This window comes from Chiloscyllium plagiosum, chromosome 2 (assembly GCF_004010195.1).
Source record: "Chiloscyllium plagiosum isolate BGI_BamShark_2017 chromosome 2, ASM401019v2, whole genome shotgun sequence".
Lineage (NCBI taxonomy): Eukaryota > Metazoa > Chordata > Chondrichthyes > Orectolobiformes > Hemiscylliidae > Chiloscyllium > Chiloscyllium plagiosum.
In genome coordinates, this window is record NC_057711.1 from 50,436,891 (window position 1) to 50,461,833 (window position 24,943).

Genomic DNA, 24,943 nt, shown 5'->3' on the forward strand with positions numbered 1-24,943 from the left:
CTTTTGCCCGAAACGTCGATTTCGAAGCTCCTTGGATGCTGCCTGAACTGCTGTGCTCTTCCAGCACCACTAATCCAGAATCCAGAGAATGTAAGCCTCTTATCATTGGAAAATCTCTTAACCCAGGACCCAAATGACTGAACCTTTGCTAAACTTCAATCCAGGTACTATCTTTGTTTAAATATGAGATTAAGACAGCTCGCAGTATTTTTGGTGTGGTCTTATCAATGTTCTGAACAATCTAAACAACTTTGTAATTCATATGCACTAACCCCCTTGCAATAAATGTCAACATGTCACTTGTCTACCTAATTACTTGCTGTACCTGCCTGCCAATCTTCCAAATTCTTTCTCTTTGTACAACCAAGTCTTTCTCAACTGCAACATTTAGACGTTTGTCACCTGTTAAAATATAGTCTGCTTTTCTGTTATTGCCATCAAAATTACCAGATCAAATTTCCTCACAACCAATGAAGTACTTTTGATTGGGTCATTGATGTCATGCAGGGAATATGGAACACTACTTTAGCAAAATGCTAAAGGGCTGCTGGCATCAATTGAACTGGTTTAAATATACTTGCTTTGATAATGTAGATTTCCAATAAGTTTAAATCAACAATCCCATTAACGGCACTTGGTCATTACAGAAAGATAAAAAAAAGAGCAATTGTGAAACTTGTTGGATTGGTTGCACATTCACATTCAAACACATGCAGCTTCTGATGTTAGGAACCATAATGAAACACTCTGAAGTAAAGAATGCTTTAAAGCTAAATAAAATACTTAATGAAGTCAAATCTGTAAAAATGCAATCCTTAGGTGCCCCAAAAAACATGGAGTTTGGCATTTTTAGCAATGTTCCCATTCTAAACTTCCTGATGGGTACTGAAATGAGATGATCGAGAATGGTAAATGTGGTCTTGTATCTAAGGAATCAAGAAAGTAAAATGGGCTTTTAAAAGTAGACTGACTGAAACACTATATCTTATGGTGGTAGAGGACATGGGATGCTATTTGTAAAGTGACTGGAAAAGTTATGGATTGATCATGTTCCCTTGAAACAAATGCTGGAAAGAAATACCCAAAAATAAATTGGAGGGTGCAATAAATCAATTGTCAGATAGTTCTACAAAAAAGAAATGCATATATGAAGGAATTGTTCTGTGTCCTAGTGGAAGGGTGTTCTGTATTGTAAGCCTTTTTAATAAATATGGAGATCAGAATAATTTTTGAACAGAGGAGCTCTCTGAATCCATGTCTGCCCTCTGTAGAGCAACACTTCAACTCCCCCTCCCACTCCACCATGGATATGCAGATCTTTGGACTCCTCCATCGCCAGACCACAACAACACGACGGTTGGAGGAAGAGCTCTTTCCACCTATCGCATTTCCGACACCCCTCCCCCAAGTCCCTCCTCCCTACCTTTTATCTTAGTCTGCTGGATAAACTTTCCTCATTCCTGAAGAAGGGCTTATGCCCGAAACGTCGATTCTCCTGTTCCCTGGATGCTGCCTGACCTGCTGCGCTTTTCCAGCAACACATTTTCAGCTCTGATCTCCAGCATCTGCAGACCTCACTTTCTCCTCTGTAGAGCAATCCAAATCGATTACATTTTTTGCTTTTATCTCCATAGCTTACCTTCCCCTCAAGTGTTTCTTGATTCTTTGATTTGTTTATATGTATGTATGTACATATAAACTCTAACCTCTGCTTAAACAGCAAAAGGAATTTCTAATTGTATATTATAATAAACAATATATACAATATACAATGGGCAGCACAGTGACTCAGTGGTTAACACTGCTGCCTCACAGCGCCAGGGTTCAATTCCAGCCTTGGGCGACTGTCTGTGTAGAGTTTGCACATTCTCCTCGTGTCTGCATGGGTTTCCTCCGCGTGTTCCGGCTTCCTCCCACAATCCAAAGATGTGCAGGTTATGTGAATTGGCCATGCTAAATTACCCATAGTAATCAGGGATGTGTAGGTTAGGTTCATTAGTCAAAGGAAAAATGTAGAGTAATAAGGTAGGGGAATGGCTCTGGGCGGGTTGGACTTCAGAGGGTCGATGTGGACATGTTGTGCCAAAAGGGCTGTTTCCACATTGGGTTCTATATAAAAAAAAATTTGTTGTATGGAGATTGTGGCATTTATTGGTGATTCAGCGATGCAGCTATAATTAGAAGCAGTCGGATATTATAGTTGTTAGGCTAGGAGGGCATTTTGCCTTATGGATCTCTGAAAATATATACTATGTTCTAGCTTCGATGATCTAGCCTTTTAAATATATCACTGGTAGGGGGAGAACATTACTTTAAAAACTAAAAGTGAAATTACTTCCTCTTTCAAGATCCAAGCCAACTTCAAAGCCTGTATCAATGTACAGCAGGATTTTCTCATTCATGTTGCCAGTTCTCTTCTTCCTTCATGATATGTTAGCTAATATTATCAAATATCTTATTCTAACTGCTGGTCCTCAAAATTCCCATTGCACTGCCTGTTATGGACCTTGCAATCTAAAATCACTCTGAAGTGACACTGGGGCTGAGCTTATCAAGATTTAGCAGAAGCTGCCTGCTTTGGAGTTAAAGTATGTATGCATCAGAATAGCTAAAGAAGCTTGTCCCTTTATTATCTATTATAACTTGAGAAAAGATACAACTTAGTAGACACACAGCTTATTGTTTCAGAAAAGTTAAGGTATTCCCTCTCTTTTACAGTAACACCTGTCAGATACAAAGAAGTTCTAATATTGCTTAATCAACTTTTAAGTAAGTTACAGACTTGTAAAGGCTCAGGTACAATCTATAACTTCCAAATTATGTGCTATGTTTAGTTCAAGCACAGAACCTAAAATGCATTTGCAAAGTTTCTAAAAACATGTTGGTCCTGAAATTCCGAGAGTCAACCTCTTCAGATTTATGCCAGTTGATTGGAACCCTCATTCTTCTAGATGCAAGCTGCAGGATACAGACCTAATTTTAGCAATAGCCCTCTAACCCTACCACTTCTAGCCAAAGCATGTCAATACCTTTTTTTCCAAGTCCTTAGCTCTCATTGGAGCTATTCTACTGAAAGTCCACTGCTTTCAATATCATTTAAAAGGACTTAACTTGTTCAGTTGACATGAAAGATGCAGAGGCTTCGAATGGTTTTAAAGAGGGAAATTTTCTTGAGTAACTCAGGAACAGATATTTGCAGGAGGTGTGGCACTGACAGGCAGAAGATACGCTTAAAGAGGTGTTATTTAAATATTTTTGATAGCTATTCATTATATTCTGCAACATTTCTGGACACATAGGTTTATTTTCCTCCTGGTACACAACGGGCAATTTTCCCATTAGCAGGCAATACACTGCACCAAGTTATCACCCAGGGTGAAGACGAAAACAACTTTTGTTTCTTAACAAGCACTTAACAATGGTACACAGTAAATTTTGTTCCTCAAAGACATGCTTTAATTACTAACAATGTACAATTTTGCCAGTGATAAATTAATCATAAAAATCTGACATAAAGGCAGTCGAATGTGGTAACTTTATGCCTTATGTTTGGCACTGCAAGTGTCTTTTTGCCTCAAAATGGTGTCTGGCCACCACAATATCACTTGTGGTTGGGGAATGGGCCAGACATCATTTTATGTGAATTAGCATACAAGGAATCTGCATGAAAAGGCTGATTGTGACATCAGTTGGTATGTAGATTTCACTCTCATTGTACATTCTAGAGCTCAGCTCTCTGAGCTATTGCTGCTGTTAACCTTGCATGCATATTTGGTGGTTGAACTGACATTTATAAAGTTGTGACTTCTACAGGGAGCAGTGTGGCATGTGTTGAAGATCTCATTCTGTTAAAATCACTTGCTTTCAGTAATGAGTGCCACAGTCTCAATCCCATTTGCCTTATAGAATGACACGAAGAATAAGCAAAAGTGGCGCAGAGAATGACAGGCTGCTAAAGGGAGAGAGGAAGGGCAATTCACCCACCTCAACCTAAGTCAGGAATAGAACAGTAGATGCTTCAACTTCACTAAGGAGCTACTCACTGAAGTCTGTCACTACAGCAGACAGACGCTAAGTTTCAGAGCTTGTCCAGGACAGCATTACCCCAGGTCCTGAAGGTGAACATGGCCACGAATACCTTTGTGTTGGGATCCCTACCATCCATATTTCACTCTTTGCCTTCTACAGTTGTAGATGGGAGGTGACATTGCACCAAATGTTTAGAACAATACATCGCCTTCTCTCTTTCCAGACAGAAGCAAATGCAGTGTTTATGTAACTTTGCCAGAATAGCCAATTTACATAAGGTGCAGATTGCTAGTTAATGCAGGTAACATTGCTTTGCAGGTACCACATCGAAATTTGGAAATATAATGAATCCATAAAGGTTTCCAAATCCTTAAATGTGCAACTGGTATGTGATCACATTCAACATATTGTACAAATAAATATCTGGTACGTGCCAGAGAACAGACCTTGGTTATTGGCTAACAAGAACTATCTGCTGATCACTTGGGTCATGGCTCTGGTGTTCAAGTGATGCTTCCAGTACTTGGACTACTCTAAGACAGCCCTGCAATATAATGTAGACTGTGTCAAATTTTATCAGTCTGCTGCATCTAATGCAGCAGGAGAGGACGGGCAAATAGCACTGATGGAAGGATATAATACTGTTATTCTGAGTGAAGGCATAAATATGTTCTCTGCAGAACCTTTGTGACACCCCGGGGATCACCTCATCAAATTATAATAATGTCACAGAGTCATAGAGATGTACAGCACAGAAAGAGACCCTTTCATCCACTTCATCAATGCCAAACAGATATCCTAAATTAATCTAGTCCCACTTGCTAGCATTTGGCCTGTATCCCTCTAAATCCTTCCTATTCACATACCCAACCTGATTCCTTTTAAATGTTGTAATTGTACCAGCCTCCAACACTTCTTCCAGCAGTTCTGTCAATACATGCACCGCTCTCTACGTGAAGTTACCCCTTAGAACCCTTTAAATCTTTTCCCTCTCACCTTAAACCTATGCCGTCTAGTTCTGGACCCCCCCCCCCCCCCCCCACCATTCCTGGGGAAAAGACCTTGACTATTCACTCTATCCATGCTCCATATGATTTTATAAAGGAAAATCGAATGGACTGCTGTGGAATCCTGCAAGACCCTTTACAATATGTGTCAATTGTGCAAACTGAGCTTGCCTGACTTCAATTTAATCATCTACTGCATGACTTAGGGTTTGGGTCACTTCTGCTTGTGCTACATTGGTCATCATTTTCGCGGTAGGTGCAAGGTTGGTGTCAGGCTCATTACATTCAAAAATAAACACTTCAAGAAAAAGAAATACAGATTGCTCATCGGGGTAGTGAAGGGCAGTATTAGACTAGAAATAGAGACTTATACTGTTGTATAGAATAGCAGCAGGCCAAAGATTGGCTGTGTTTCAGAAACCAGCAAAGACGAACAAAGATTTCATGAAATGGGGAAAAAAATGAGTTAACTAGCTAAGAATACAAGAACTGACATTAAGAGCTTTTGTAAGTCTACAGAAAGAAGAGTAGATAAAGTAAACATTTGTCTTGCAGAGGCAGTGAGATTAGAAATTTCTGTGGAGAATAAAGAAATAGCAGAGATGTTGAACAAATACCTTGTGTTTGCTTTCCCAGTGAAGGACATAAGTTACACACCAGAAATAGAGAGTAATCAAGGGATTACAGAAGGATCAGTGCTAGGTCTCGGCTGTTTTATAAACTATATTAATGCCTAAATAAAAAGATCAAGTGTAACGTATCCAAGTCTATGTGAGATGTAATCTGTAATGAAGATACAGAGAGATCACAGATGTGAAGAGGTAGAGAAAGTTTCAGTGATAAGGCAATAATGTGGTCAATGGAGCATACTGAGAAAATGTGAGGGGATACTGTGATATAGTGGTAATGTCACTGAACTAATAATCTCAGGCAAATGCTCAGGAAACATGGGCTCAGGTCTTGTCATGGCAAGTGATGGAAATCAAATTCAATTAAATAGTAAATCTGGGGTTGAATGTTTTCTCAGTAATGATGACCATACTTTCATCAATTGTTGTTTGGTTCACTAGTGTCGTTCAGGGAAAGAAATTTGCCAGCTTGACCTGGCCTGACCTAGACATGACTTCAGACCCAATGTTCTTGACTCTAAACTGCTCCCTGAAATGGCTCAGTAAGCCACTCAATTCAAGCGCATTTAGGGATGAGCAACAAATTCCACCCTGCGAGCAACACCTACATCCCATGAAAGAATAAAGCAAAATAATTCACTTTGGTATCACAATTTGGAAACAGAATATTCTTTAAAAAGGTATAAATCTTTTAAAAGTTGTTGCTCAGAAAGACTGGGTGCACCCAAGGAACATATTGAAAATGTTACCATGCAGGTAAAACAAGCAGGTAAGAAGGCAAATCACACTTTGGCCTTCACTTTGGAAAAGGATTGAAGCACAAGAATAAGGAAGTCCTGCCGTAATCTTATAGGCATTTGTTGAGATCACATCGGGATACTCTGCACAGTTTTTGTCTCTATACCTAACGAAGAATGTACATCTGTTAGAGGTGATATGGTGAAGGTTCATTACATTGGCTCCTAGGATAAGAAGATTGTACTATAATGAGAGGCTGAGTAAATTGGGCCTATACTTCTGGACTTTAGAAGAATGAGAGATAATCTCATTAAACCATGCAAGGTTTACAAATCATGAGGAGCATGGATGGGATAAATAGACAAAAGTCTTTTCACTGGGGTGGGGAGTCCAGAAATAGAGGGCATAGGTTTAGGATTAGAGGGGAAAGATATAAAAGAGACCTAAGAGGCAACCTTTTCTCTTAGAGGGTGGTACATATATGGAATGCGCTGCCTGAGTAAGTGGTGGATGGTAGTACAATTGCAACATTTAAAAGGCATCTGGATGGGTATATGAATAGGAACGATTTGGAGGCATATGGGCCAGGCACTGGCAGGTGGGACTAGATTGGGTTGGGATATCTGGTCGGCATGGACAAGTTGGACTGAAGGGTATGTTTCCGTGCTGTACATCTCTATGACTCTATATGGTTCTGAACCATCTGGAAACTGAGGTTGCTTTCTCTGGTGGGGAAATCGAGACAACTGGACACAACTTCAGAATTATTTAGTTCTGAGGTGAGGAGGAATTCTTTCATTCAGAAGGCTGTCAATTGTTGGAATTGCCTAACCAAGGATTTGTTGATGCTCCACAGATGAGTATAATTTCGGCTGAGATTGATTTCTAGCCTCATGAAACCAATGGGTTTGGAAATCAAAGCATGTGACTTAAGCTCACTGCTTGCTGTGAAGGATCCCTATATTGCTTAGAACCAAACAGCATCTCAGGACACAATGTTCATGCACCAGCTGTTTGCAACTCTCATTCATTGACATCAGCATCTGGCATTTGTTAACCTCTCACCACCAACATGGCACCTCCACGATTTGCTTGCTGGCTGCTCGGGAAGCATGGACTTGCACTGCAGAGTGCACTGGCAACCAGTATTGAAAGGTGGCTGCAGGGACACTTTGCGCACAGGCAACTAACTCAGAGATTGAACCTTGCTGTATCTCAGAGCTGTTCAATTGCTCTCTTAGTGCTTATTTAGTTAGCCACATGCTCGTACCATCTATGCCTTCTCTTGTCCTAGCTCCTTCTCCAACTGCTTGCTTCCTTACCCTGCCTATATGTGAGGAGGGAGCACCTGAAGTGAACATTATGTTCTCTGCGCTCTAGTTGCTCCTCAGGAGAAATGCGTGGGGCAATGAGTGTAGATAGGTTCACTTCACCTGTGTGCTGGGACTGGCTCTCCTGCCTACCTATCCATGGAGGCAGCCAAATGGTCACATGATTTGCTACACTGCTGTAGTTTCTGGGCAATAAGGGCCATTGCATTCCACATGCCTGTCTTTTGCTCCTGTTCCTTTCGGACTGCCGATGCAACAGGGTCCTCTCCTGTATCAGGCTGTCCAAATGTCTGCTCATCAGCAACCCTCTAAGTGTCAGTAGCCTGCAGCATTTCTTCCTCAGCCAAATGCAGAGTCGTTACAGTGAAGGTGCTCACCAGATTGTGCTCCCATACTTTCTAAACCTTACATTCCACTGAGATGACAATACCTGAGCTGGTAGTGAATACAGGAGGCAGCCTGTGGAGGTCTTGATACTCTCACCTTGAGAAGTCAAGGAAGTGACTTTCCTGGGGAAGGTTAGGGGATATGGGTGATTGCTGGTGTTTCAGAGAGTAAGGAAAGATGTTGTAAACAATAGTCACAATGACATGAGCCTAGGTGGGAGGTGGATGCAGTAGCAGACATGGAGTGAGTGAGAAGTGGCAGACAGAAGACATTATCCTGATGCAGGAGAGAAGGACATTATGGCACTTCTTATGGCACTGCTGGCTTTTCCTTCAATCTATCAAAGAGGGATTGATCCTAGTGATGACCTTGGACCAGACTGCCTGGGTCTGGTGGCAAGACCACCTCTGCCAATCCTCCAGGAACAGGAATCCTCCCCTCTGCACCACCACCTCCACCAGGACCTCCAGTACCCTATAAGAGAATGTGGTATCACTTCCTTTCCTTGACATCTTCAGAAAATGTCCTTGACTGAGCAGGGTAGCTTGAGAAACCAAGTGCTCCTCTGGGTGCCTGTCAGCCTTGTAAAGATGTTTTGATGCTGGGATTACCATATTTTAGCAGATATCCAGTGTGTTGTTCTGGGAATACTATATGATAGGATCAGCATAGAATTGAATGTGAGGAACTCCGTAGGGACTGGGTAGGTAATTCATGAGACACAGTGATAAGACACAAGAAAGCTCACAAATCCTTGTGGCAAGAATCCCTCCAAAAAATGCAACACAATGCAGCTGCATTTGGCCAAAAAAGGTAAGATTCAGGAATCCCAGTGTGAGATCCACACCTGTCTGTTTCCACTGCCCTTTGAGTATGTCTGATCAGTTCAATGTCCGACCTCTCAATTATTTCATTAGAGTCTTGGATACAACGTCTGAAAATCTTGGAGCCCACTCTTTCCCATATTGGGCCAGTCTTCTGAATTTTATCAGAATCAGTTGTAGAACAACTTGCAGAATTTGCTTCATCTGCAATGCTTGTTTTATAGGCACAGGTTGGCTGAAAGAGGTGAACATTAGCTTTAACTCCTGCTGAAGTGTATATTGGTTCAACAGTGCAGCTAGTGCTGGATGTATCCTTTGATGATGTTAGTCAGTAGGCAGTTTAAAGCTGGCAATATGTTTGTATCAAATTTGAAATGTACAAATCTTTATCACGATACTAGTACGCTTTTGGGATGTATTAAAATTTAGCCCCTGAATGTTTAATGTCTCTTTTTTGACTAAAGTTGCTTTTGAAACAAAATAATCATTAGTAACTTAGGGTACTATATTTAGATATGGTCATAAAGTGCCACATACTTTCTGCACTGGAATTTGCCAAAACTTTACAAAATAGACAGACTTCATGTCAAATGGATGTGAAGCCATTTTCCAAACAAACTAATTTATATGTCACAGAATATTACATGTTTCTAATAGTCTTGAAAATTCAGCTCAACCTGTAATTACACTTTTAGGCATTATACCAAATGTTTTAATATTAGAAGCCTTTAAGAAAATTACAGATATACCTGTTTAAAAATATAAAGTACTTCATATTTGTATAAGATAAATATTTATTTATATTTTAAATATATATTCTGCGTAAATTATACATGAAATGCATTGTTGTAATAATTATATTATTTTCAACATGTTGTTTTGCATCAATTAATTGGTTTGTGACAAAGTAAACTGCAACATTTTATTTCAAACACCTGAAAATTTGTAATTAACTATAGTATACTGCAAAAAACATTGAGTGAGAGTGTGTACTGAAGGGAAAGAGACACACTGTCCTAAAATGATTAATTGTAGCACCCATTAATATGAAGACATAATGATACATCAATGTCATCGCTTTTTTTAAGTTCTAGTTTCTTTGTGACAGATATTAGATGTGCCTGTGGATGCATTATGTCATGCCATTCATGCATTCAGCCCCTGCACTGCAAGAAGTCTTGAGAACTTATTCCTCTCACTACACTCCTTTCCTGAAAAAACATCTTTATAACTTCTCATTTACTTGTTACTTCCTGAACCAAGACCAGAATGCCTTATGGAAAACTTTAGCTCAGCCTGGGATAAATTCACAGGCTAAGGGGCATCTTCACCCTCTAGCCCCAAGGTCAGATGTCAAGCCTAGCTCTGAGACATCTGGATGCATTATAATGAAGAACAAAAGTGGAAAAAATATCCACCAGTGTGATGAGAGACATACATAGAAAGAATGTCACACTGGTCATCCACTGCTCTTCATTTCAGTCTTTAGGTGGCAAGACTTTGCAATTGTTAATCGAAGTACAAACATAATTTACCATATCTGTAAGCAACACCAATACTTTACTGAATAAGGGTCAATCATTTCATGCACCATTTCAAAACTTCAATACATTTTTAATTCAGTTTCTAGGATTTTAAAAAAATTAGTAAATCCAAAAACCATAAATTTGACTTTCACTGAACATATATTAAAATAAATTGATAAAACATAATTAAACATGAGGATTCATATTCATTTATAGTTAATTTTAAATCATTGTAAACTAGCATTTAATTGCTCTGTTTTGAAAAAGGAATTAAATAAAAGTCCCAGCAATTTTGCCTTTAATTCCTGTCTTGTATGAGTTTGTGGTGGAGTTTGCCTATACAAATTGCTTATTCATTGTTGTAATGATCCAAAAGTTAGTTTTAATATAAAACAAACTTTTTTAAAATCTGAAATAAAAGCAGGAAATGGCATTGCTTATTTTCATCTACCTGGGACAAATGATATTTATTACCGAACAGTTCACTTATAACATTGTGTTCCCCCAAGTTTTCAGAGCTTCCCTTAGTATCACTAAAGAAAAGTCTCTGATCTATTGTACTTTGTTAGAAATTGTTTTATGAAAGACGAAATACAAAGATAAAAAAATCCCAGTTTATACTGAGTGAGTAAACTGATAGCAATAGTTCAAGCAATAGTTGAGCATTCCTCATACAGGTAAGAAAAAGTTAAGCGAGTGTGATTATTAACTTGATTACTATTCCTTAACCATCTTGAAAGTATACATTATAGACATGGCTTTCTATGACTTTCATGGTGAAATAGTTTGTAAAGCATCATGGTCAAGTTCACACATATGCAATGGTACCATTAGGCATATAATAACTTACATAAAGTCTACAATATCACAACAGATCATTCTGCCCAGATGGTCTTTGCTGATGTTTGTGGTACACACAAGCCTCATTCCTGAAGAACAGTTATACCTGAAACATTGACTTCTCCACCTCCTGATGCTGCCTAGCTTGCTGTATTCTTCCAGCCTCCTTCTTGTCTACTTTGGATTCCAGCATCTGCAGTTTTTTTGTCTCTAACACACAAGTCTGCTACCAACCTTCTTCATCCAATTCAATTAGAATATTCGTTGATGTGTGCTTCACCAGCAGCAAAATCTGCATTCTTTGAGTAAAGAAGCTTCTCCTGAATTACTTATTGCATTCATAAGTGACTATCTTATATTTAGGACCCTCTACTTTTGGACTGCTGTACAAGTGTAAACATTTTTTCCATCTATCTTGTTGATTCCTTTCATCATCTTAAACATCTATATCTTTACATTTTCAAGAGAAAATTTTTCCAGCATATTCAACTTTTCTCAACCTCAGGTACTGGTATCATATTTGTGAAGTTTGTGGCACCTTCTCCAGTGTCTATTTATCAATTTAAAATACTGAGACCAGAACTTGCACACTGTGACCTAATCAAGGTTCTATGCAGCTGTTACAGAACTAATCTGACTTTTATTTCTATATTAAAGCCCTTTAGGAAAGGATATCTGTCAATCTTGCCTTGTCCGGCCTACATGTGACACAAGACTCACAGCAATGTGGCTGACTCTTAACTCCCTCTTGGCAATGAGGGATGGGCAGTAAATACTGATCTAGCCAGCGATGCCTTCATCTCATGCATGAATAAGATAAAATTTCTAGAAATAAGCTTTGGTGCTTTTGTGACATCTTTATGGCAATATTAACCTGCTTTGCTAGTTTTAGGAATTTGTGTACCTATAACCCTTGATTTATTAGCGTTTCTACCCATTTGGACTCATTATCAAAGAAGTATATATCTGCTTATTCTCCCTAACAAAACACAGAACTTCATTTATACTGAAATGCCCCTGGCCACTTGTAGCCAGAATAAGAAAATCACTGCTCGCAGTCGGGTCAAAATTTTGGCAGACAACACAAACAAGCAGGAAAAAGAAAAACCATACAACTCTGTCAAAACAGTATCAAAATCTTTCTAAAGGATATGTCACCCAGAGATATGGCAATTACAGGTTATCTCCAAATAAATTATTTTCAAAATATCCACTTGCTATTTGGGAAGAGACGGTATGACAACTTTGTTTTCAATAGTGCTGATTACTAAACAATCTCTCTTTTAATCAAGGAATTTTTTAATGCTAAACAGTCTGAAAACTAATAGTAAGGAGCGTTAAAACCACGTTTATTTGCCAGACATGTTTTACATCTTTCATAATATCCTTCTTATACACTTATTTTGGCATTATAGATTATACTGCAAAAAGAAGCCACATAAATACATTTGCCAATATCATGTGTTTTGGTGATTAAAAATTCATATTTACATCATTTCACTGAGTAAAAAATGCCTTAAGCTAAGGATGTATGAAATCTGTAGTAAAAAAAAGAACAGGCATCAGATTTGGCTCATCTGGCAGTGAGACAAAGTACTTACTAACTCCACAAACACCAGGCCACCATAACTGTGGGCAACAAATACTACATTCTTGGCAGAGGATCTAGAAATGAAGTGATCCCAGACATAGAGTGTATGTTCTTCTGGAGTGCTGTTATCCTGTGAAAGGAATGAAAATAAAAATTAAAAATGCAAATCCAACTTGAAGATTTAAGCTACTCATTAAATAATAAGTAAATGTTTTAATAAAATTTTTCATTCCACCATAAGAGTGTCAGTCCTCTGAAAGCACCATGCATTCTGGTCTATTCTCTTGTCCTCTCATCATGTTTTTAAAAAATCAATTTATTGCAAAAAGATACTTGTGGATTTTGTTTCCAAAATTAACAAATCTATGTTTAAAAACTTATCATTCTTTTGATGATAACCTCTAAATATTGGGTATTTAACTGACTAACAGGTGCTTTACTTCATGTATTTCATCGTTGAGAATTACCTGGCACCCAGGTTCAGGTCCCACCAACTCCAGAGGTATTTCAAAACATCCCTGGATAGACTTATTTCAAATGGGGGAAAAAAATTTAAGGATTACCTTGGCCTATTGCAGTGAAAACTGGATGCATGAATCAGTAGATTAATGTGTGGGATTTCTATTTGTCTGTTCTTCCTATTTGCATCCACCATTGAACTATTTACATCCAGGGAAATATGTCCTCTGAGCTGCAGTAGTCCTACCTACCTTCATGACACTTAGTGAACATAATATAATTAAGTACTTTTCTGAAAAAAATGCTTCACAGCAAGATCTTAAGATCTGCTACAATTTATTGAATGGAATATGTTGGTTCCATTCTATAAGCACAGCTTTTGTTTCTTTTCTTCTCCCTATATTATCGTCTTTTTCTTGCCACAGTTTTTTTTATTATTTCATCTCTTCTATCACCCAACTATTGAAACTCCCTTTATAATTTTTCACTCTTTTTAGTATCTCTGTACTTAATTAAAATCTGTTATATCTCTATCCTTCTTCCAGATGGTCATCAAATTGAAACAATTCTTCTCCCTTCACAGGTACTAATTGACATGCTGAGTAGTTCCAGCATTTTGTCTTTAGTTCAGTTTTTCATTATCCACAGAATTTTGCTTTTGTGTTGAAAGATTTTGTTCCTATGTCAGTGCTTCGAAATTGGTTTTTCCATATTTAAAGCAATAAGAAGCTATAAGCTCACTAAGGAGGTGCTGGGCAAGCTGCAAGGATTGAAGGTGGATAAATAATCAGGACCAGATGGACTACACTTCAGAGTTCTGAAGGAGATAACTAAAGAGATTATAGCAATATTGGTGGTGATCTTTCAGGAATCACTGGAGTCAGGAAGGGTCCCAGAAGACTGAAAAATTGATAATGTAACACCCTTGTTTAAGAAAGAAGGGAGGCAGGAGACAGGAAACTATAGACCGGTTAGCCTGATTAGAGCATTTTAGAATCCATTACTATGGGTGAGATTGCAGATTGATTGAAAGTGCATGGTAAAATAGGGCTGAGTCAGGACAGCTTCAGCTGTAGAATTCTACAAGCAAGTTTGACAAAGGAGAGCCAATGGACATTATCTATTTGGATTTCCAGAAGTCCTCTGACAGGATGCCACACAGAAGGCTGCTAAGATAAGGGGCAAGTTTTAGGGCAAGGTAGTGACATGGATGGAGGACTGGCTGACTGGCAAAAAGAAGGGATAAAAAGGATCTTTTTCAAGATAGTAGGTGGTGACTAATGGAGTTCCACAGATGTCCATGTTGGGGCCACGACTATTCATGTTATACATCTGTTTAATGGAACTGAGGACATTGTTGCAAAGTTTGCCGATGACATAAAATTAGGTGGAGGGAGAGATGGTGCTGACGAAGTGGGGAAGCTCAGAAGGACTTAGACAGGCTAGGAGAGTGGGCAAAGAAGTGACATTTGGAATATAATATGGGAAAGTGTGAGGTCATGCAGTTTGGTCAGAAGAATAGAGGCACTGACTATTTTCGAAATGGGGAAAGGCTTTGGAAACCTGATGCACATTTAGAAGTCCTAGTCCAGGATTCTTTAAGGTTAACATGTAGCTTCAGTTGGCAATTAGAAAGGTGTCAGAGGCTGAGGGGTGACCTTATTGATGCCCATAAATCATGAAGGGCATGGATAGGACGAATAGTCAAGTTCTTTTTCTCAGGATAGGGAAATCCAATACAAGAGGGCATAGATTTAAGGTGAGAGAGGAAAGATTTAAAAGGAGCAATTCTTTCACGGGTGGTACATGTATGGAATGAGCTGCCAGAGGAAGTGATGGAGGCTGGTACAACTACAACATTTAAAAGGCATCTGTATGGGTATATAAATAGGGAAGGATTTAAAGGGGCATGAGCCAAATGCTGGCAAATGAGACTAAATTAATTTAGGATATCAGATTGGCATAGACGAGTTGGACCAAAGGGCCTGTTTCATGCTGTATATCTTTATGACTCTATGACTCTGTTTGCATTCATTTCAAGTGGGCTAGAATACAAGAGTAGAAAAGTACTGCTGAAGTTGCATAAGGCTCTAGTCAGACCACATTTGAAATATTATGAGCAACTTTGGATCCTATATGTGAGGATGGATGTGTTGGTATTGGAGAGGGTCCAGAGGAGGTTTACAAGAATAATTCCAAGATAGAAGGGACTGGATAGAGTGGACATGGAGAGGATATTTCATCAAACAGGAGAAACTAGGAGGTAAAGACACCAGCTCAGAATACAGAGACAACCCTTGAGATGAGGAGGAATCTCTTCAGCCAAAAGATTGTTAATTTGTGGAACTCATTGCTGCACAAGGCTATGGAACCCAACTCATTACGTGTATTTAAGACAGAGGTAGGTTATTGAATGGTAAAGGTATCGAGGATTACGACAAAGGCAGAAGAGTGGGGTTGATAAACAAATCAGCTATGTTCTATTGTCAGAGCAGGCTCGATGGGCCAAATGGCTTAACTTTGCTCCTGTCTTATGGTTTTATAGTCTTGTTAAAGATAAGCACTTGTGAACTCAAGGACAAGATCACTAATGCAGGCATTAAAGGGACAAAAGGAGAGATAGCAGAAAAGGTGCAGGCTCAGTTATGACAAAACTACATGAGAATGCATGAGTAAATTTGATTGATTTGTTCATTGTCATATCTTCCAAAGTCCAACGAGCAGTACAGGCAGATCATAGTAAGCAAGGATGTACAGAACAAAAGATTTAGACAAGGCACACAGGTTACATTGCACAAGGCATACAAGAGAGATCAATGTTAACAAGATCAGCATTATGTGAGGCTAGAAAGTGCATTCAATAGTCTAATGGTATGGAAGAATAGAAGTGATGAATGATTCATTTCAGGAAATTGGAAAAAGCTTTAATGGTAATCATACATAAATGAGTAAATGAAAAAAAAATTCTCCAGCTTATCATAAGCAATGTCACATTAGTTTCTCAGAACTTTCTAATGTAAGCATTTTGTCATGAATACCAGGTATGTCCATAACATGGCCAGTGAACTGTGAATCACTTGGTTTGTTTAGTCACCATTTTTTACAGCTCCAATTTAAAAATAACCAACAGCAAAACTTTACTTTCAAAGCAAAACATTGATTTATTGTACAACTGTTCCTGAAAGTTACTAAGTAAAAACATGATAAAAAATACAGATACAATGATTACAGATAGTAGACATGGATAGGGTACACATGGATCATAGATCCTTGTAAAGATGAAAATTGGATGAGTCCATTATCACTGTAAACCTTGTTTACAGAGGCTGGCCTTTTTGAAGACTTCTCAAAGTTGAAGTGGTTGAAACCTGAAGTCAGAATTTATCCAGTGTGATGAAGTCTGCAGTTGAATAGTTAAAGATTGCTCATGCAGGTTAATTCAGTAAGTTCTAATGAAGTGTCATATCAAACTCAAAGCTTGGCTCTCTTTCTTCCTCCATGAATTTGCTGAGTTTCTTCAGCATTCTTTGTGTTTGTTTCAGATTTCCAGCATTTTACAAATACGTTAAGGACAAAAGGGTAACTAGGGAGAGAATAGGGCCCCTCAAAGATCAGCAAGGCAGCCTATGTGTGGAGCTGCAGAAAATGGGGGAGATAGTAAATGAGTATTTGCATCAGTATTTACTGTGGAAAAGGAAATGCAAGATATAGACTGTAGGGAAATAGATGGTGACACCTTGCAAAATGTCCAAATTACAGAGGAGGAAGTGCTGAATGTTTTGAAATGCATAAAGGTGGATAAATCCCTCGGACCTATCAGTGCACCCTAGAACTCTGTGGGAAGCTAGAGAAGTGATTGGTGGGCCTCTTGGTGAGGTATTTGTATCATCAATAGTCATGGGTGAAGTGCTGGAAGACTGGAGGTTAGCTAATGTGGTGCCACTGTTTAAGGACAAGCCAGGGAACTATAGACCAGTGAGCCTGACGTCAGTGGTGGGCAAGTTGTTGGAGGGAATCCTGAGGGACAGGATTTACATGTATTTGGAAAGGCAAGGACTGATTAGGGATATTCACATGGCTTTGTGCGTGGGAAATCATGTCTCACAAACTTGATTGAGTTTTTTGAGGAAGTAATAAAGAAGATTGATGAGGACAGAGCGGTAAAGGTGAACTATATGGATTTCAGTAAGGTGTTCAACAAGGTTCCCCAAGGGAGACTGATTAGCAAGGTTAGATCTCACAGAATACAGGGAGAACTAGCCATTTTTTTACAGAAGTGGCTGAAAGGTAGAAGACAGAGGGTGGTGGTGGAGGGTGGTTTTTCAGGCTGGCGGCCTGTGACCAGTGGAGTGCCACAAGGATTGGTGTTGGGCCCACTACATTTTGTCATTTACATAAATGATTTGGATGCAAGCATAAAAGGTACAGTTAGTAAGTTTGCAGATGATACCAAAATTGGAGGTGGAGTGAACAGCGAAGAGGGTTACCTCAGATTACAATAGGATCATGATCAGATGAGCCAATGAGCAGAGGAGTGGCAGATGAAGTTTAATTCAGATAAATGTGAGGTGCTGCATTCTGGGAAAGTAAATCTTAACAGGACGTAAACATTTAATGGTAAGGTCCGAGGGAGTGTTGCTGGAGTACAGGTTCATAGTTCCTTGAACGTGGAGTCGCAGGTAGATAGGATAGTGAAGAAGGCGTTTGGTCTGCTTTCCTTTATTGGTCAGAGTATTGAGTACAGGAGTTGGGAGGTCATGTTGCGGCTGTACAGGACATTGGTTAGGCCATTGTTGGAATATTGCGTATAATTTTGGTCTCCTTCCTATCGGAAAGATGTTGTGAAACTTGAAAGGGTTCAGAAAAGATTTACAAGGATGTTGCCAGGGTTGGAGGATTTGAGCTGTAGAGAGCTGTAGGGAGAGGCTGAACAGGCTGGGGCTGTTTTCCCTGGAGCATCAGAGGCTGAGGGGTGACCTTATAGAGGTTTACAAAATTATAAGGGGCATGGATAGGGTAAATTGACAAAGTCTTTTTCCTGGGGTCGGCGAGTCCAGAACTAGAGGGCATAGGTTTAGGGTGAGAGAGGAAAGATATAAAAGAGACCTAAGTGGCAACATTTTCACAAAGAGGGTGGTATGTGTATGGAATGAGCTGCCAGAGGAAGTGGTGGAGGCTGGTACAATTGCAACATTTAAGAGGCATTTGGATGGGTTTTTGAACAGGAAGGTTTGGAGGGATATGGGCCGGATGCTGGCAGGTGGGACTAGATTGGGTTGGGATATCTGGTCGGCATGGATGAATTGGACCGAAGGGTCTGTTTCCGTGCTGTACATCTCTATGACTCTACCTGCAGTATTTTATTTTTGTTTAACTCAGTAAGATGAGCAGGCTTTGAGACAGTGAGAGAAAGACAGAAACAGACAGAAAGAGAGCGAGAGAGACAGAAACAGTTTCTTATTCCTCAGTAGTTCTGCAGCCATGACACTTGCAGATTGCCTCGACTCTTTCAGAGAACTGGTTTATTTTGGCAAAATATTTCTCTTTAGCTAATTACTCTCATCTTTGAAGATGCTGTCTCTCAGAGATCTTCCTGGCCAGTTATGGTTTCTAATCTAAATTCACAACTTTGTACTGATCAAATGTAGGGTGGTCACTATGTTAATTTTTGTTTATTATTGTCCCACAAAGCAAAGTCAATTAAGCCCAAAATCCATGTTGGAGTTTCGTCTAGCTTCTTGCTCGTCGCTGAAGCTTTTAAGTTCCAACTTCTGCAAAAACCCATCATGTTAACCAAAGGGATATTTGAATTCCAATGCTTGTCTTTATGTTTGCTACTAGGCAACATACTAGCCTCCCTGCCTTTTGAATAGCTGAAGTAAATCAACAAGAATCACCTATGTAACTTCCGACAGCCATTTTGTTTAATACGCTGTATCCATTCTGCTATATAAAAACAAATTAGCCTTCTATATTTAATATATAATATCACAGTTATACATTCCCAACAGTTTCTTGTGTGTGTTTCACATTTTTCCTGTTTTATATTATTATATCATATCTCTTCTATCACCTTATTTCAATTCTGCTTTTCTATGATGTTAAATAGACACATTTTCTGTACCTCATACTTGGTCATCAAAATTCAGTTTCCGTGTTTACATTTGGCACTACTCAGCAGTGTTGACCTGTACCTCAATGCTAACTGCTTCAATCTTCTGCTGTCCTTACACTACTGTTGATTCTTCCTGATATTCCATTTTCATTACTTACAATGTCGCATCTTGCAGACATCCACGAAATAGACTGTGTTAGCCTTGCACCATACAGTAAGCTCTTTCATTAGGTTGGAAAATATCAGCTTATATGCAGAAGATAGGGTGAGGGGAGGGGGTAGGAGTAAATAATAGGTGGGGATAGAGCCCAAAGAGAGAGAAGACAGTTGGACAGACAAAGAAGTTCTAATGATTGTCTGGGAGAGTGGATAGATGTTAATGGGAGTGTGTAAATGGCTAACAACAAGTAGTTTGTATGGCAGACTATGTGATAGCAAGGCCTGATGCATGGGGTTGCGGGCTAGGCATGGGAGAGTTCCAGCCCTAAAATGATTGAACTCGATGTTGAGTCTGGAGGGCTGAGGGGTCCCAAGTGAAAAATGAGGTGTTGTTCTTCCAGCTTGCGCTGAGCTTCTCTCTTTGGGCTCTACCCCATCTATTGTTTACTCCTTATCCCCAGCCCCCACCTTATCTTCTGCAGATAAACTGACATTTTCCTAGCTATCATCAGTTCTGAGGAAAGGTCACCACATCTGAAATGTGAACTCTGATTTCTCTTGAAAGATGCCACCAGATCTGTATCTTTTCCAGCAACTTCGGTTTTGTTTCTGATTCACAGCATCTGCAGTTCTTTCGGCTCTCATTAGGTTGGTTCCATTTCCACCTATCTAGACTATCTATCATATCTAATGTCCATAACCACCTGATGAAGGAGCAGTACTCCAAAACCTAGTGCTTCCAAATAAACCTGGTGGACTATAATCTGGATTTCTCATTCCTAATGAAAGTCTTTTGCCTGAAATGTTGATTCTCCTACTCAGGATGCTGCCTGACCTGCTGTGCTTTTCCAGCACCACACTCTTGACTCTGATCTCCAGCATCTGCAGTCCTCACTTTCTCCTATAATCTGGATTTGTGTGATTTTTAACTTAATGTTCCACTAGTTCCCGACTTAAATCCCAATCTTTTGCGCAAAGTTCATGCTTCCACTATACTGATTTAAACTGCTATTCTACTGCTTTCCAGCATGCTTCAGTCATTATTGAAAAGCGTCAACTCTTTTCAAGTAAGAGAGGAATACATCAGTGCTGAAGAGAATATATGAATAAAAAGGACAGGCTGTCAGTGCAAAGCCATTAAGGGGTTAGAAAACTAATCAATCTTAAAATACTTAAGAAGATGGCTCAGTGGTTAGCACTGCTGCCTCAGAGCACCAGAGACCCGGGTTCAATACCCCCTCGGGCCACTGTCTGTGTGGAGTTTGCACATTTTCCTTGTGTCTGTGTGGGTTTCCTCTGGGTGCTCCAGTTTCCTCCCACAATCCAAAGATGTGTAGGTCAGGTGAATTAGCCGGGCTAAATTGCCCATAGTGTTAGGTGCATTAGTCAGGGGTGAATATAGGGGAATGGGTCTGGGTGAGTTGCTCTTCGGAGGGTCGGTGTGGACTTGATGGGTCTGTTTCCATGCTGTAGGGAATCTAATCTAAAAAAGAATGTCCCAATAAAAGTTAAAAAAAATCATCCAACCATTCAAAATTGTTAACTGAAAAATGTTATCTTTTTATCTCAAATTTCTAATGCCCATGATAATGCTTACACATAACAAAAAAAGTCGACAGATAAAGTTTCACAGCATAGTTAAATTTATCAATTGAATTGGCACTTCTGTTTTGTATTACCTTTGTTGAAGTTTTTAACACCTTATTCTGTCACAAAAGCAAAGGCTTTCGCTGAACACTAAACACAAACAAAACTCTGCTGCTCTCAAAATATAACCAGCACATATTTGGAGTCCCTGCCCTCACATAGTGAAGTTTAATACAACCAGACACTTTCAAATTAGTGCTACTTTGATCCCACCATAAATCATGAATGTCTGGCTCTTCTATTAATTTCTCTTTTCAAACATTGCTTCATGCTTCTAATTGCCAACTTTATATTGTTCTGGATAGTATCCTTTCTCCCTCACCACTGCATCCACCCCAGTTGTGTGGGCACATTTATGATATATTCCACTAAGTCAGATCAAGGAATGAAAACAAGTACTATTTGCTGTATAAAAGTGAAACATCAACATTACACTTCCAAGTTAAGTCATCTTTCAATAATTAAAGAGTAAATTTGTTACTTATCTCAAAATAGCATTCCTAGAATAATCCCCCGGTTTGGCAAGACTCCCAATTTTGTTTTGAGAGAAGCCCAGCATATATATTGGGATGTCTTCCAATCTATTCCTGTTGCCAACTAGGCCTTATAAAAAATATGAAACATATTTTAACCCATTTATGAACTGTGCAGTTATAATCTCATATCGAATGTAAATAAGGATTGCCAATTTATCTCAGCTAGAAATCCAAAATGTGTTTTCTCTCCATATAAAATCAATGTTTAGTTTCAAAGTACTCTTCAAACATGCATTGATAATTAAATTCATTATATTAGATCTGCTGGGAAATTGGTCAATTTAAAAATGTGGTAAGAATGTCTGATCCTGGATTTTGTTGCATCCTATACGGAGGACACTTTGCAAATAGTCAAAATTTACTGTTACCCAAATTATTTCATATTGTCATATTCTGTGAATGTCTCTAATCACTGCCATGCATGAAATTTGGATGTAACGTTTTAGGGAATGTTGCCCAAATATACAGAATATCGTAAAATATGCTTGGTAATTTAAATCTGAGGAAGCTCATAATAAGTGGTGAAGTAGACAAAGAAGTGTGCAGGTGGAAATCAATATCAGCAACTATAAGAAAGAATTTGGACTTGAAGTGTCTTCACTGATCTCAAGACATATCCAATCTATTAAGTACTTTTCAAGTGTTGTCACTGTTGTGGTACAGAAAATGTAGCAACCAATTTGTGCACAAGTTTTTACAACAACAAAGATATAAACCATTTTTAAAGCTTACATTGAAGAAATAGCTGTTTTTCTTCAAATAGTACAAGGAGATTATTTACATTTATGTGCAAGGGCAGATTGAACCTCCATTTAAATTCTTCTAAAAGCCCTCCAACAGCAAACCACTCAGTCCTGCCCTTAAGTATAGATTATACCATAAACTTTCTGGAATGCCGCTCAATGTCATGGCTGGGAATAGCATTCGCTGACCAAAGACCTACCTTTTTGTTGTATATATGAATTTGTGTATTTCGGTTCAATAAATAGCAAAAGTGTGAAAGTTGACTGACCTTGGCAACTCAGAAGGATTTGGTGTTAAGTATCATAACTTCATTAAAGCAGCACTTCAACAAAATAAGATCCTGAAGTACATAATGGGATATTGTGTTTTGTTGCAAGAGGCACAGAACATAAAAGTTGAGTTTTAGTCGTAAACCAAAATAAAATTTAGACTATTCTTCGAATATTATTTGCCTTTTTTGCCACCAAGCCATTAGAATATTGAAACAACAGATAGGATACTGCATATTTAATATGATGTTGCCTAATATGAGGAAATATAAAACAAGGCTTGAAAAAAATATAACTTCACTTGTTGGAATGGAGGACATAATGGAATAATTTGATAGATTTATTTAAAATTCTGAAGGGTCAGGACAAGATGGCTGAGAAACAAATCCAATTCCACAATAAGTCCCCTGGGCCAGATGGAATTTATCCTAGGATTCTCTGGGAAGCCAGGGAGGAGATTGCAGAGCCTTTGCCTTTGATCTTTATGTCATCATTGTCTGCAGGAACAGTGCCAGAAGACTGGAGGATAGCAAGTGTTTTTCCCTTGATCAAGAAGGGGGTGTAGAGACAACCCTGGTAATTATAGACCAGTGAGCTTTATTTCGGTTGTGGGTAAAGTGTTGGAGAAGGTTATAAAAGACAGGATTTATAATCATCTAGAAAGAAATAAGTTGATTAGGGATAGTCACCATGGTTTTTATGAAGGGTAAGTCATGCCTCATAAGCCTTATTGAGCTCTTTGAGAAGGTGACCAAACAGGTGGATGAGGGTAAAGCGGTTAAGTAGTGTATGTGGATTTCGGTAAGGAGTTTGATAAGTTCACGGTAGGCTATTGCACAAAATACAGAGGTATGGGATTGAGGGTGATCAGAAATTTGCTAGATGGAAGAAGACAGAGGGTGGTGGTTGATGGGAAATGTTCATCTAGGAGTTCAGTTACTAGTGGTGTGCCACAATGATCTGTTTTGGGGCCACTGCTGTTTATCGTTTTTATAAGTGATCTGGATGAGGGTGCAGATGGATGAGTTAGTAAATTTGCAGATGACACTGAAGTCAGTAGAGTTGTAGATAGTGCCGAAGGATATTGTGGCATAGGGACATAGATAAGCTGCAGAGCTGGGCTTAGAGGTGGCAAATGGAGTTTAATGCGGAAAAGAGTGAGGTCATTCACTTTGGAAGGAGCAGCAGGAATAAAGAGTACTGGGCTAATGGTAAGATTCTTAAAAATCACACAATGCCAGGTTATAATCCAACAGGTTTAATTGGAAGCACACTAGCTTTTGGAGCAACGTTCCTTCATCAGGTGATAATGGAGGGCTCAATCGTAACAGAATTTATAGCAAAAATTTACAGTGTGATGTAACTGAAATTATACATTGAAAAACTGACTGTCTGTTAAGCCTGTCATCTGTTAGAATACAGTGATAGTTTCACTTCTTTCACGTGTAAATCATAAAACCTTTTTTTTAAAAAAGTTGCATTCTTGGGTTAGCTGTTAACAATGGTGATAGCTAGACAATATATTGAAGGTGTTGGCCCCCTGTGTTCTCTGTCTATGCCATGATGCTTGGATTGATTCTAATCTAAAAAGTGAGATAACGGAGTTTTACATAAATTCATGCAGTTCTTGAGCTCAGAGTTCTACATGAATGCATGCAGTTTTTGAACAAAGTACAATGTAACCTTGCAAGTACAAATTCACCCCACAAAATATATGTGTGCATGTGGGTTTTTGTCTGTCTGTGTGTGTATGTCTGTCTGGGTTGGGAGTTGTGAGTGTGAGAAAGTGTATGAGTGTGTGTGTAGTGAGTGCAGAGTGTCTTAAGTCTGTGAGGGGCTGCATGTGTGAATGTCGGAGTGTGTGTGTCTGTAAGGGAGTGTGTGGGTGTCTGTGTGCGCGTCTGTGTGTATGTGTGCCCGTGTGTATGTGAGAGTGTGTGTGTGTAGGAGTATCTGTGTTTGTGTGTAGTGCAATGGTGGTCACCTGTAATGTGACATGAACCCAAGGTCCCGGTCGAGGCCCTCCCTATGGGTACCGAACTTAGAAATCAGCCTCTGCTCGGCCACTTTTCTCTGCTGCCTGTCCAGAAGTCCACCTTGGAGGATGGTCAC

The 24,943-nt window shown here is 39.1% G+C and overlaps 1 protein-coding gene across 8 annotated transcripts in view; it reads right to left on the minus strand.

The window, feature by feature from the left end:
• Window positions 1-24,943, minus strand: part of fam172a (family with sequence similarity 172 member A) — a 562,233-nt gene that overhangs the window by 260,370 nt on the left and 276,920 nt on the right. For all 8 annotated transcript variants that reach the window (XM_043709291.1, XM_043709302.1, XM_043709318.1 and 5 more), the window contains exon 8: window positions 12,913-13,032. In XM_043709291.1, the coding sequence (XP_043565226.1) occupies window positions 12,913-13,032 (120 nt within the window). The remainder of the gene's footprint in view (window positions 1-12,912; window positions 13,033-24,943) is intronic.